The following is a 15026-nucleotide window of genomic DNA, read 5'->3' on the forward strand; positions in this document are numbered from 1 at the left end:
TTGCTGTCTTTATTCCTTTGGACAATCTACTTGCCGATTTGAAGATGCTCCCCATCATACTGCAGGGAGGGCACTTTCTTTCCCCATCCATGTTGCGGCTACTGCAGTGGTGTAGCGTGGGTTACTGGTACCCAGGGCAGGCAGGGAAAGTGCAGAGGGTGAACGGAGCCTGCCTCCAACAGGCTTCTCACCCACTGCCTCCATCCACCTGCCCACTAGACCAACCTGCCTGCTGCCATACCTCAGCTGCCAGAGCTCCGTGCCAGTCGTGGGGGTGCCTGATTGCACCCCCTTCAAAATGGTCCCCCTGTCCCCCACGCTACACTTCTGTGCTACTGCCACTTTTGAAAAGGGGAAGCAGATTGTGGTGAGTGGGGCACAGCAAGGGAGCCATGAGGAGGCAACAACAGTTCTGGGAATGCTTGCGGACAACTGTGCCTGTGAACAAGTTCTTTCATACCTGGCCCAGTGGTGCTACAATGCCAACGTAAAGCTCACCAAGGGAGGCAGCAGAAGTAACTTCACCAATAATTGCTTTAGAAATGAGTTTCCAAATAGCACGTAGGATTCTCTGCCTTTCTCCCTCACTTTGACAGGGGCCCTGTCACATAGTACTGTAGTCTGTATCCAGATTAGGCCTCCATCACCAGGGTTGAGGGTCAGGAACGGCCTACTCAGCACTGTAGTGGGATTTGCATACCATAGTGCAGGGGTGGGGAAACAGCAGCTCTCCATATGATGTTAGGTACTGTAGGAATTCCCATTCTTCCTGACTCTTTGATAGGAGTTGGAGTCCAACGACATCTGAAGGACCACAGGTTTCCCAAGTGCTTTCATGCAAACCGAACAAAGCTTACATGTTTTGCAAGCAGGTTTTTTTGGTTCTCACCTCGGAGTCTCTCTTCCTGTTCTTTTTTCAGGAAGTCATGCTGCTCAGAGAGTTGTTGCTTGCATTGTAAATCCTTCTCCTTTTCTACCTGGGGTGGGGAGGGAGGCACAGGCAATATTGCAATGTTGTTAACAAATAAGACTTTACTGCCAGCATTCTGCATGATACTTCACATCTCACACAGAGGAGTTTACATCATTTTAAGGCTGGAGACAGGCAGCAGTGTTCAAGGGGCCTGATTGAGAAATGCTAGCAAGAAGCATTGTTTACTGACTGTGGTGTCTGCACAGTGAAGTCATCCCCTTATTGCTTCCAGTCAAAGAGGGTGGGCAGGTCTCTGAAGCATGACAATAGCGGCAAAACCCCGTTTGACGTGAGACTATTGCAGGGCGTGTCCGCACCTCATGGGAAGAAACAGAGTGGTGTAGTGAGTCTTGGATTGAGAAGTCAAATCTCTGTTTAGCCAGTGACCTTGGGCCAATCACTATCTCTCAGTCTATGGGATGGATGGAGGGGGGCGGCACTCATGGTTGCAATTTTGAATGCCTCAGAAAAAGATGGAGTTAAAACTGTAATAATTTGATCATGATGATGGTGATGATGGTGGTGTAACCTTAATTCCTCCCCTTTCCCCCCCTTTCCTCCATATCAAACTGGAGAACTGGAATATAGGAATAGGGCAGAAAAAGAAAGGACCTGGATGTCAAAGATGTGATCATATGGCTAGAGTTGAGTGTACACATGCAGCCCTATCTTATATATGTTCACTTATTCCAGTGAGATTTATTCCCAAGTAAGGGTGCAGAGGATGGCAGCCCTGCGGTACAATCCCACACATGTCTGCTCAGAAGTAACCACCAATGAATTCTATGGGATTTATTCCCAAGTTAAGTGTGGAGTAAGGGAATATTCACTGTGCGACACTTTAAATTGTCATAATATGCACATATATTATGCCAAGGACCGTAAGAATTAGCATTCAGTGAAAGGAATAGATGCTCTCCTACATCTGCATATTGTTGTTGAACATCAGAAATGGTGGCAAGCTGTGTTGCAGGGAAGCTTGTCCACCTTGCCAGTTTTCTTCTTGGCAAGCCCACAATGGTCTTCCAATGCATCACCTCAGTGTTCTCTGGAGCACAGTTCGAATACCGCAGGCCTGTAGGTGATTTGGGAGGAGGTTCTAGCACATGTTTCCTCCCCCTTCTCTAAGTGGTACATTCCATTCTATAGGCACTGAACTATGCAGATTCTAAAACTATTGCCTTGTTTCTTTAAACGGGTTCCGAATTCTTGTGTGGAGATCACCACAGGCATGCTGCTGACTTGCTGCCAGAAATCTTTCAGGGTGAAAAATCTGTGCAGTCCGATCTTCCATACACATTGGCTGCCGGCTGTATACACTGCTGTTCATTCTTCAAGCAAGTAACCAGGATCAAGTCAAATCTCCAGGAAGAATCTAGCGCCTTCTGAGGACTTGCTGACCTATTTGTGACACACTTGGCTATGTGAGTGCCTGTTGTTTGTTAGTGCAGGTATAAAATTACACCTAACACCTGATCCTAGCAACATTCACGCAACAGAAAGTCCCACTGTGTTCACTGTGGTGGACTCCCAAGAACATGTGCATATGATAAAGTCCTCTTGCTAGGAACAGACAAATCAGTCTAATTCTGGTTCATGTTGCTTTCACATGTGTTCATTATTAAGCCTGTTCCACTCATTTTCTGCATTAATGAAATTCTTATTAAAATATGTACTTCCACTATTACAGGGTGGTCCGAGGACTGCCTTTAAAAAAAACCCATTTCCCTTCTTGTTTTACAGATACAGCGGTACCTCTACTTACAAATAACTCTACTTACGAATGTTTCTACTTACAAATGGAGCTCCATCCGCCATCTTGGATGCGGTTTAGATAGGATTTTTTCTACTTACGAATTTTTAGATAGGGTTGCTTCAACTTACGAATTTTTTCTCCCAATGTATTCCTATGGGATTCGACTTACAAATTTTTTCTACTTACGAATGTGCATTCAGAACGCATTAAATTCGTAAGTAGAGGTACCACTGTACAGTCAAACCTCAGTTGTCGAACGTAATCCATTCGGCTTCCAAAATATTCAACAACCAAGGCATGGCTTCCAATTTGTTGCAGGAGCCTCCTGCACTCAAGCGGAAGCTGCGTTGGACGTTCGGCTTCCAAATTTTTACTTCCGGGCTTTCAGCCTTCAGGAGCCAAAACGTTCCAAAATGGAGGCATTCGGGATATGAGGTTTGACTGTAACAGACTCTTCAAGAAAGCTCAGCTGCCCCTGCAATTAGCATGCAAATATTTTAATGGGGCTGCAAATGAAATTCCAGAGAATGTGATGGACCGTGCTATTCCTTCCAGGGATATTGTAGTGGGTGGAGAGGATGTTTGCCCTCATGGGTCCATGGGGGCAGCCATCTTTCCCCCCCAAACAAAGTCCCCAGGATGGCTGGCACATCATCACATCCTGGCAGTCTCAGAGGCAGTTGTGATTCCATTTTGAATGCCGTCACAGCAGTAACTGGACTTTTTGGCTGCTTGGATCAGCTGCTACCTGCAAAGGAAGCCGGGAAACATTTATAAAAGGCAGACCTTCTAGCAATAGCGTAAGTTAGCTCCCTATCACGGTTTGCAAAAAATCCAAAAATCTGAAGGATAAGCATGCTCTGATTTGTACAGCAGCCCAGGAGGTATGGATCAAGCCAATGCAATAGGAAAATAAACTAAGGGAATTCCTCAAGCATCTGCCACCCTCCCTGTTGAATCTTAGGTGCCTAAGGATCAACCAATCAGCTACTAAAGCTACAATCATATTTGGGGAAAATAAGCCTAACTGAACACAGTGAGAGCAAAGACTGAGCTATATGCATTAATTCACAATTTACATTTTGAATTCAATACAAAATACACTCAAGATTTAAATAGCAAAAAATGTGTTGTGGATATTTAGACATCCACACCTCCCCACAATATATTTGGAATTGGGAGCTCGACCCTTTCCTAATTTTTGCTTCTTGGGTTATTGCAGGGTGACCTAACCATTTCAATGAATGGGCTGGCACATGAATCTTGTAATTTACATTCAGGGCTTTAAAATAAATATCTGCTCAAAACCAGCACACAGACAAGTCACTGCATTTTCAGTTACATAAGTTGGATTTTCCAAAGATACCAACAGAACAGATTCAACATAAACCTTTTGAAATATGACAACCCTTTCCAAATGGTAATATCCATTCATTTCCCAGGGAACTTTACAATTATTAACCAGTCAATTACTTGATTTTCTGCAACCTGGAAATACAGGGATGGCCATAAACAAAAGAATATTTTAAATTGTGTTGCTAAATAATTGATCGTCCACACATATGTGCAGAAATTTATCAAAATTCTGTACCTGCTAACAAGACTTCAAGATCTGGTTTCAGTTAATGCTGACATTTAGTAAAGCTATGATTTAGTGGGCAATGAATTACACAAAGGCAGTTGACTGTAAGATATGCTAGAGATGAATAATATAACAGCATGGGGCAATTCTTTACCACTCATTCCCATTGTGGTTGTGCACTAGTTCAATATGCACAACAGTGTGTACCTGGCGAAGAATTAGTTGCACATTCAACCCACTGGACCTGCATGACTGCTTGCTAGTGTCTTGCTAGCGTGTGGTTTCTCCAAACAGCATTTTAGGCTCTGTAACTGTGAGCCATCAGAATACTGCTCAGCAAAAGAGAAATGTCTGGTCTGACAACGTCAGGCATCATCGCTTCAAAAGGGCAAGAAGAAGACAGCTCCAACCTGGATTTTAATGTCTTGGCTAAGTTTCTCAGTTTCAGCACGGTGAGCTTCCTCCAAACACACTTTCTCCTCCTGGTGTTGTTGTTGGAGCCTTTTGATCTCATTTCTCTGTTTCTCCAGCAGCTCTGCCTTCCCTTTCTCGGTTTCCTCATGTAAACAGACTTCTTCAATGTGGAGGAAAGAAGGAGAAAGCACATGGACATGAGTGGGTTTCTGTAGTATAGGTTTACTTCCACCAACCCAAGCGTTGACTGTGTAGTGCATTAGTTCCAATACCCGCCTGACTTGCCATTCAGTGTGTTAATCTAAATATCACTTCACACTTTGGAAGGGGCAGTTTCACGAATGCAACTGACGTACTTGCATTCCTCTTGAGATATATGCACCAGAGCGTGCTAGATATGGCCTATCTAGGATGTAGGCATGCACTATTTTTGGACTCCCTCTAGGAGAGAACTGGGGTTAAGAGCACGAGGTGTGAACTGGTTTGTTTACAGGTTTGTGGTAAGGATCAATGTGCATCTCTTTAAAACTATTGGAAAACTTCTCCTCCGTCCAGAGAAATCTGGCGACATGTTAAGCCCGATTTGTCACCCCACAAATAAGGTAGAGGACTTTGAAAGGCCATTTTTACACACAGCTCTAAAAAACAAAAACAGAAAAACCATTCGCCCATCTGAGTCAAGAATCAATGAGTTGAAAGGGACCCCAAGAGATATTCTGCCCTACAGCTCAACAGCTATATGTCAGAAACAAATCCATAGTTTGTTTTGGAACTGTAATAATAATAATAATAATAATAATAATAATAATAATAATAATAATAATTTATTATTTATACCCCACCCATCTGGCTGGGCTTCCCCAGCCACTCTGGGTGGCTTCCAACAGAAATATTAAAATACACTAATTTCTTAAAGATTAAAAGCTTCCCTAAACACGGTTGCCTTCAGATGTCCTCTAAAAGTCTGGTAGTTATTTTTCTTTTTGACATCTGGTGGGAGGGCGTTCCAGAAGGCGGGTGCCACTACCGAGAAGGCCCTCAGCCTGGTTCCCTGGCTTCTCGCAGCGAGGGAACCGCCAGAAGGCCCTTGGCACTGGACCTCAGTGTCCGGGCAGAGCGATGGAGGTGGAGACACTCCTTCAGGTATACTGGACCGAGGCCATTTAGGGCAGGCATCCCCAAACTTCGGCCCTCCAGATGTTTTGGACTACAGTTCCCTTCATCCCTGACCACTGGTCCTGTTAGCTAGGGATCATGGGAGTTGTAGGCCAAAACATCTGGAGGGCCGCAGTTTGGGGATGCCTGATTTAGGGCTTTAAAGGTCAGCACCAGCACTTTGAATTGTGCTCGGAAACTTACTGGGAGCCAATGCAGGTCTTTCAAGACCGGTGTTATGTGGTCTCGGCGGCTGCTCCCAGTCACCAGTCTTGCTGCCGCATTCTGGATTAGTTGTAGTTTCCGGGTCACCTTGCTTGTAAGACCTGCACTGTGACACAGGCCAGTGTGTGCTGGTTTGTAAGCAATGCCTTTGAGAGCAGGATGTCAGGCTGGCACAGTTAGTAGAGAAGTGCACAGATTACTCTTTTGCTCAAGTAATTGGAGTAAACCTTGCCACTCCAATAGCACTATGCTCTCCCTAAAACATATCAGGAGCATAGCTGCACATTTAACAGCTATAAAGGCAGTTATATGGATAAATGTTGATTCTTTTTACATCCTCTGCTAGAAGCACCCTCTCCTTAAAGATATTGTTGCTTCCCCCTCCTGACTGGACTGGACTTCACTGTTCGTTAAATGGAGGTGTCATGGGCGTAGGCAGGGGGGCAGGAGGGGGCAATTGCCCCCCTAGAAGCAGGGCCACTGGCCAGCCTGCCCCACTGCCCGCCCGGTGCCGTCTCCCTTCTCCCTGGCTGGCTGTGGGGCGGGCGAGGGAAAACACCAGAGCCGCGCAAAGCGTTTGGCTGGCTTTCCCTCCCTCTGCCCCACAGCCAGCAAGGGAGAAGGGAGACGTCCCTTCTAGCTGGCTGGCTGTGGGGCGGGCGGAGGGAAAACCAGGCAACCGCTTTGCGCGGCTCTGGGGCTTTCCCTCCACCTGCCCCAGCGATTGCAGAGGGGGAGGAGGGGATCGGAGCAGCCCGATTTCGGGCTGATCCTGGCTCCCCCTCGCCCCTGCCGATGATGGAGGGGGAGGAGGGAGTCGGAGCAGCCCGATTTCGGGCTGATCCTGGCTCCCCCTCGTCCCTGCCGATCGCGGAGGGGGAGGAGGGAGTCGGAGCAGCCCGATTTCGGGCTGATCCTGGCTCCCCCTCGTCCCTTCCGATCGCGGAGGGGGAGAAGGGAGTTGGAGCAGCCCGATTTCGGGCTGATCCTGGCTCCCCCTCATCCCTGCCGATCGCGGAGGAGGAGGAGGGAGTCGGAGCAGCCCGATTTCGGGCTGATCCTGGCTCCCCCTCGTCCCTTCCGATCGCGGAGGTGGAGAAGGGAGTCGGAGCAGCCCGATGTCGGAGCAGCCCGATTTCGGGCTAATCCTGGCTCCCCCTCGTCCCTGCCGATCGCGGAGGGGGAGGAGGGAGTTGGAGCAGCCCGAAATCGGGCTGCTCCGATGTGGCCCCGCCCCTGCCCCTTGGCCCCGCCCCCTGCCCCCGCCACTTGCCCCCCCCTGATTTTCATCCTGGCTACGCCCCTGGGAGGTGTTGCTTATTTAGGGGAAATTCCTTGGCTAAGTGACACAGCGTAGCTGCCAAAACTTTAGATCACGGTCAGTTTTTCACCTTACTCAACAAATACATAATTCATCTCAATAAATTCTACCTGCCTACAACAAGTAATATCAGGACAAGTTACTATCATGGGCATCACATAGAATGTAGACTTATACGCTGCATGGATGAAATTAGTTTCTCACAGGAATTTTAGAAAGTAGTTCTATTTATGTTCCACATGGGAGTAGCTTATGCAGATGCTGCTAGCATTACTAATGCTCTGTTGTTTAGGGAGAAACATGCCTGTCTTCAGTTCCTTGCACCTATATTGCCTGAAGCCTCAGTTTAATATGTACAGGGGAATCTATGTTATCCAGTGTTGCACAGTTGTTCCAGTCCTAACTAAGCAGATCTGGGTATATAAGAAACCTCCCAAACATGCATAATTTCCTGAGTCTGGGTACCACCTGTCTACACTGCGTTTCTTTTAATGAAATGCACATTTGAAAGTGAATCCTCAATTCATACTCTGGGACAGTTAGTCACTTGTAAATACCATTTTAAAATGAAACTAGAGCTGGATTTGATGGGCTGGATTTGCCTCGGATCCAGAAATCCTGGATTAAAATCCCTATTCCATTCTGAAATTTAGGATGCTATTTTTTTTATAAAAAAAAATTCAAATATTACCAGAAAAGAAATGTTGGCTAGCCTAATTGAGTTTCCACTGCCACTTGTAAAGCCAGAATATTAAATCAGCTTGCAGGATTGTAAAACGCTTGGTAAAAGCAAGTCATGTCCACACCATCTATTTCCCCAGGATTTAATCACTGGCCATCCTGGATGTTTAAAGCAACAAGCTGGCACACACACCCAAAACAAGTCTACTCGCCAGTTAACAGTCCAGCCTGTACACATCCGTCAGCAGACTCCAGACTATGTATCAAGGCAAGCTGGAAGTTCTACCAGGAAAAGATCTACTCCTGAATAAGCACCTCAGTTTGCTGCTTGTCATAGCAGGTGGAAGCACTTACCCACTGAAGGCTGGACTCACAAGTAACCATTTCTGAAGCCTTTGTTTCTGCAGCTAGATGTACGTATCATTACCTTTTCATGTGTTCAATGCCTGCCCTTGTGAATGCATGGCCAGGAATGGTTGGGACTCTACATATCACCAGTGCTATTTTCCTAGAAAAAGAGGTGCTGGAACCAGGGGTTTTATCCAGGGGAAGAAACTCACAAGAACTCAGTTCCAGCACTTCTCAGGTGGGCACCTTTGCCATTCTAAGAAAATGAGGAAGGTGTTCATAGTGAGTTCTGGCACCTCTTTTTCGAGAAAAATAGCACTGGCTGGAACTCACCACGAACTCACCTTTGATCCCTTATAATGGCAATGGTGCTCATCTGAGGGGTGCTGGAACTGAGTTCTTGTGAGTTCCCCCTGAAAAAAGCCCTGTATATTATATACCTTTAAAAAATAAAATAGACATTACTGATTTTAAAATGGAGAAGCTTCAAAATGATTTATGTCTTTTGGTATCTTACCATTTTCTGTCTTCAGTGCCTTTAGTTCACAGGATGCCTGTCCTCTTTCATGCTGAATTTTGACCTTTTTCTGTAGAAAAGACACAAACAGGATCACAACTCTCTCTTTTTTTTCTCCATTTGTGAATGCTGAACCAAAACCGGGAAAGAACTATGCATTTCTGAGAGACCTTTATGCTGGCCTGTATTGGGACATTTCCTCCTGGTTTCCTGAGACACAAAAATAATTCAGCCATTCTTTGAAACGGGAGCTGCAGCACAATTAAAATCTCAGCTCCTCATGCAGATATATGACTCCTCACCTCCCAGGTAAAGGTAAAGGGACCCCTGACCATTAGGTCCAGTCGTGACCGACTCTGGGGTTGTAGCGCTCATCTTGCATTATTGGCCGAGGGAGCCGGTGTACAGCTTCCAGGTCATGTGGCCAGCATGACAAAGCCACTTCTGGCAAACCAGAGCAGCACATGGAAACAACGTTTACCTTCCCGCTGTAGCGGTTCCTATTTATCTACTTGCATTTTGACGTGCTTTCGAACTGCTAGGTTGGCAGGAGCTGGGACCAAGCAACGGGAGCTCACCCCGTCACAGGGATTCGAACCGCTGACCTTCTGATCAGCAAGCCCTAGGCTCAGTGGTTTAACCCACAGCACCACCTGGGTCACCTCCCAGAGGACTGCCCTAATGTGCCAGGAACAGCTCCTGCATTGAGGGATGTTTCACAATCCACTGCCAGGCTTAATTTCTCTTAGCATGAGAACATGCCACTGTGGCAAAAGGTTGATGGGGCAGTGCCTCGATTCACCCCAATGAACCAGCTGTCTGAAGGTGTGAACAGGGAAGATCTTGCTGTGGCCTCGGACACACCTCTTTGCTGCTGCCTACACACACGATGAAGCAGAGAGAGTTAAAAGAAAGATCCCCGCAGGTCTCGGAATGCACATAGATCATAACACCCACCCCACTCCCTTGAGATTTATGGACCTTCCTCCTCCTCCTCCTACCTAGCTTTCTGCTTTGCATCCTTGCAGCTGGCGTTCCAGACTCCACGCCTCCACCTTTGCAGAGCAAGGAGCACAATGGGCCCCTCGCTCCCTCAGGGGGAAGGAACAGCTGGAAAACATGAAGGAGGCTTAAAGAACTGACAAACAAGGAGTGTGTCTGGCATCAAACTGCACAGCGCTGGGGTGTGCATAACACACTTTCCAACGGCCTTGCCATGCACCTCCCCTTCACCCGAACTTCACACCGCAGATGCCCCGTTCTGCAAGAGCAACTGGATGGTCAATCGCGACGTCAGGCAACTGGGAGAAGCTTAGTTTGCTACCCCTGTAGATCCGCAGCTCTGAGGATGCTTTTTATAGCCAGCTCTGGAGCCTAGAAATAGCCTGTTCCAGGGCGCAGAGTGAGCGCAGGAATGAGAAGGGTTTGTGCGCGCATTTTTTTAAAAAAAAAAACAGGGGCAATAAATCACAGGCAATTACAAGGATAAAGCCCAGTCCTAATAACTCCTCCAAATATCTGGCACAAGCAAAACTCGCTTAGGCTGCCGTTCAAGTGGTTACATCATCACCCAAGGAATGCTTTGTTAGAGCGTCAACTGCTGCTACCATCCCCACTTGAGCTCTGGTCCTGTCAGAGTTTCCATCCCAGCCTCGGTTTTAAATAGGGGTTTATATAAAAATGGGATTTAGGACCTTGCTTGGTAATATGGACTTGGCAGTCCTCCTCATGGCCCCAGGCGGGTCACGTTTATTTGCATTAATAGCAATGGAAGAAGGAAAACCATTATATTTAGTTATTTCTAAATGGCCCAAGAATTCTCCCTTTCCCACCCACTAACCCCAGCAGGCAAGGGGGCTCTTCACACATTCCACAAGAAGCTCCCTCCTTGATCACTGTTGTGTTTCTGTGACTCCAGGCCTGTCTTTTAGCAGCTTGACAGCAATGGTAGCTAGTGCTCAGCAGCGCTGGTGGGGTGGAAGGCCGAGAGACCAACAGTAGGTGGAAGCCGATTCTTGCTTTGTCCCCATCTTCCTCCCTGCTGAGTCCTACAGGGCTCCTTCACACTTTGTTTGCCCCACGCCTAGAAAGTGCGGGTCTAGTTGGTTTTCTGCTTGTTGTGTGTTTTCGAGGCTCAGGTCTTCTGTTTGCCCCACCGCTTTCCCCCAGGAAAACAGTCTCTTTACCGCTGAATTGAAGCAAACGTCAATCTGTGGAAAAACCGGTTGACATTCCTGGGTTTTTATATTATTATTTTGGTCATTCAGAGGTCACAGTGCATCCTTAGAGATCTCTGCACTCAGCTCACCTCTGCACAGTGGGCAAGCATCCCACTATTTGTTTATATAATCCTGTATCTCACACTCAAAGACAGGCTTGACGAGAACAGGCAGGATTTTTCCAGGTGTTTATCCATATAAGTATTTTGCTGGTCTCAATTTCAATTCATGCTAGTCCAAATAGCAAAGGTAAAGGACCCCTGGACGGTTAAGTCCAGTCAAAGGCGACTATGGGGTTGCGGCACTCATCTTACTTTCAGGCCACGGGAGCCGGCGTTTGTCCGCAGACAACTTTCCGGGTCATGTGGCCAGCATGACTAAACTGCTTCTGGCGCAACTGGACACTGTGACAGAAACCAGAGCACATGGAAATGCCGTTTACCTTCCCGCCACAGTGGTACTTATTTATCTGCTCGCAGTGGTGTACTTTCGAACTGCTAGGTTGGCAGAAGCTGGGACAGAGCAATGGGAGCTCACCCTGTCGCGTGGATTCAAACTGCCAACCAGGCCCGGCTCTAGGTGCACTCCCGGTGGCGTGGGGCCGGCAGGGGGGCACTGTGCGATGAAGCCGCGCAGAAGCCGTGCTGCGCGCTGCAAGGGCAGGGGCGCCGGAGCGATCTCTGTGCCTCAGCGCCAGGGCGCCCGACCTGCTCAAGACGGCCCTGCTGCCAACCTTCGGATCGGCAAGCCCAAGAGGCTCAGTGGCTTAGACCACAGCACCACCCGCTCCCTAGCAGACTGAGGAGGTGAAGTGGGTGAGCACAGGCAGATCTGTTCGTATTAAGAGTCCCAAATATTGTTACAATAGTACTCTTTTTTAAAAAAAATTCCTCACAAGGTTGGCATGCAACCTATTTTGGTACAAATTAAATGCAAGTCTCTGGTGCTTGTCAGATTTAAGGGAGCAGGAAAGGCCTGTCACCTTGGCCCCCCTTGTGTGGTGTAGTGGTTAGAGCAGGCATCCCCAAACTGCGGTCCTCCAGATGTTTTGGCCTACAACTCCCATGATCCCTAGCTAACAGGACCAGTGGTCAGGCATAATGGGAATTGTAGTCCAAAACATCTGGAGGGCCAAAGTTTGGGGATGCCTGGGTTAGAGTGTTGGACCAGGACCTGGGCGACCTGGGTTCAAATCCCCACTCAGCCATGAGGTACATTTGGAGACCTCGGGTCACCTAAACTACTTCACAGGTTGTGAGGGAGAGCCACCTTCAACTCCTTGGAAGAAAGGTGGGATATGTAATAAAAAAATACCCCTAAGAGTAAGGGTGGGGAGGCAAGAACAGCCAGTGAATAGGTCTTTTGCTTCCTTCATGGACTACTAGAGGCATTGGTGTCTGTTGCCGTTCTGGGCCGCCATTTCTTCTGATCTCATACAGCTGGAATGGTGAATCTGTTGCTTTATCTATTGTAGGGTTGGAAGGGACCCTGAGGATCATCTAGGGCAGGAATATGCAACTGCCCCATACAGGAATCGAAACCTGCAGCCTTGGTGTTGTTGGACTCCAGCTCACATCAGCCCCAGCCAGCACGGGGATGATGGGAGTTGTAGTTCAGGAATATCTGGAGGGTTATTATAGCTCATCCCCACTCACACCTCCAACCCCTATATAGAATGCAAGAAAGAGCCACGGGTAAAGTGGGGAGGGAGGATTAGTACAGCTCCTTTAAAACTCATCCTGGCACTTGGATTTTCTGCGGTTATTTCGCAAAACAGACTTCGAAGGATTTGCTGTCGGCTGCTATGTCTCTAAAGGAAGAAGTTCATGCAAAATGTATCTGGGGAAGCTAGGGGCTGCAAAAGGACTTTTAAAAAACATAATGGTGTGGGCATCAGTGCCCAGTGAGACAAAGCAGAGCGTTTTGGGCACTGCTTGTTCTGTACATGATCACACTGTCCTACATTTGCTGCACTAACTACTAGAGCCCATCTCTGCCAGGTTTTCTCCTTGTAGAATGCTATGTATGCGGTGGAGGAGGAAAGATATAAAATAGCTGCATAGTGTCTGCTTATAATCAAAGGTAGCATCCAAATTCAGAGAGCAGTAGAGTGAGGTTGGGCACTGTTTGGGGGGATGGGATATAGATGTTAGGGAGTGCTGCAGTAACCCCATGAGTCTGGGTGGTGTGTGTGTGTGTTTCTTTTTTAATACAGTGTGTGTAAAGATAGATACCGGTAGCTGGGTAAGAAAGAAGGGCACATGTATATGTTGCGTGTATTACAGTGACTAACAAAAAGAGAGAGATTAATTTCTGATAGCAAAATGCCTTCCTCAGCTGCTCTGCCATGAATCAAAGGGTCCTGTCAACAGATGGTTTTTAAAGCATCAAACAACACTTCAGGCAAGTTTGTGCTCTGGACCCTGGAAGGATGCAGGTGGTTGTTGCTGTTTATGAATATTTTTAATTAATTAGGCAAGAATTTCAATCACATTCAGGAATAAATAAATAATGGGGGGAAATGCAGTTGAATGAAAATAAAAATCACACACACACACAGTGCAAATTTGGGTCTTTTCACAATCCCTGGAAAAATAACCGTCATCTGTATCTGTGATCTCTGCAATGTTATTTGGAGTCGAAGCAAGTTATCTTGGTTTAAATGGGTATCTCTGCCAGCTCCAGCCACTCAAGGAATGAGGCTCTCCCCTTCTCTCTTTGACCTGCCATATGCGTTTTTATTTTTTTAATTATGGCGATTGCGCCACAGTGGAAAACCCTTTATGTACGGATGCCTGTACTGTAGAAAATCATGGCTTTATATAATGCTCCACAAAAGCCATTGTTGTTGTTGTTTTGTAAATGTACACATAACTAATTACTGCACATGTAATGGACATGATGTAGGGTTAGACTTAGGCTGCAATCCTAACTACAGTTTCTAAGGACTACTTACTTCGCTGTGTAAACATGTGCTGAGGCTGAGCACTGTTTATCGATTAACACAGTGGTTTTCAACCAGTGTGCCGTGGCACCCTGGGGTGCCTTGAATGATGGTCAGGGGTGCTGCGGGCAACACTGGCCTCTGACCCTCTTCCCTCCCCTCCCTCCTCTGATGCCCTCTTGCGTCTCTGCCTCCCAAAGGCTTGTGTGGCTGTTTGTTGCAGCAGCCCTGGCTACAAATTCCCCAGGCAAATGGGGGAATCCTCTTCCTAGGCCCCTGTGGGGCAGCATGAGGAGGCATCTCTCTTTGGGGCGGGGCAGGGGAGCTCAGAGACCAGGAGCGGTGGTGGCACCTGCCCGGAGGACTCCCACAGAGAGGGGAGAGGAGGCTGAGGGAACACTCCACAAGGGAGGGTGTTTGAAAAAGGCTGTGGGGCTGCAGGCTCTGCAAGCAAGGGGTGATGTAACTGGGCTCCTGAGCCCCACAGGGGTGCCCCAGAAAGAAGGTAGTTGGTCAAGGGAGCCATGGCTCAAAAAGGTTGAAAACCTCTGGATTAACAGGTTAACACAATTTGATGGGAAAATGAAAGCAACCGCATAACAAGCTAAAGGGTGGAGCACCAACTCATAATCATTACAGACAATGTTTAACTCCATACTACCCATTACTGTATTATAGTTGTCCTCGTGTGCTGCTTCTGAGAATGAGAACTTACGCTTCGTGTAAAACGCATGCTTGCCGCTATAGGGTTCTGTGCGTGCGTGCATGTCTATAGCTAGCTATATATTTTGAAAAGTTGTTGTTTCGTCTGTTCCCTATGCATTTGGAAACTGCGTAAGACATCACAACTAAATTTTGCATGATGGTGCCTGAGATCGATGAGCAGTTTTT

The 15026-nt window shown here is 47.3% G+C and overlaps 1 protein-coding gene across 1 annotated transcript in view; it reads right to left on the reverse strand.

Annotated features, from left to right (window-relative positions):
• The window catches only part of CCDC69 (coiled-coil domain containing 69), a 33299-nt gene that overhangs the window by 10096 nt on the left and 8177 nt on the right, over positions 1 to 15026 (reverse strand). Inside the window, exons 2-4 of the mRNA XM_035105696.3 lie at positions 8973 to 9042; positions 4722 to 4885; positions 890 to 977 (exon numbers count right to left, since the gene is read on the reverse strand). Coding sequence (XP_034961587.3) covers positions 890 to 977; positions 4722 to 4885; positions 8973 to 9042 — 322 coding nt within the window. The remainder of the gene's footprint in view (positions 1 to 889; positions 978 to 4721; positions 4886 to 8972; positions 9043 to 15026) is intronic.

Source organism: Zootoca vivipara, chromosome 2 (genome assembly GCF_965207765.1).
Source record: "Zootoca vivipara chromosome 2, rZooViv2.hap1.1, whole genome shotgun sequence".
In the NCBI taxonomy this organism is placed as follows: Eukaryota; Metazoa; Chordata; class Lepidosauria; order Squamata; family Lacertidae; genus Zootoca; species Zootoca vivipara.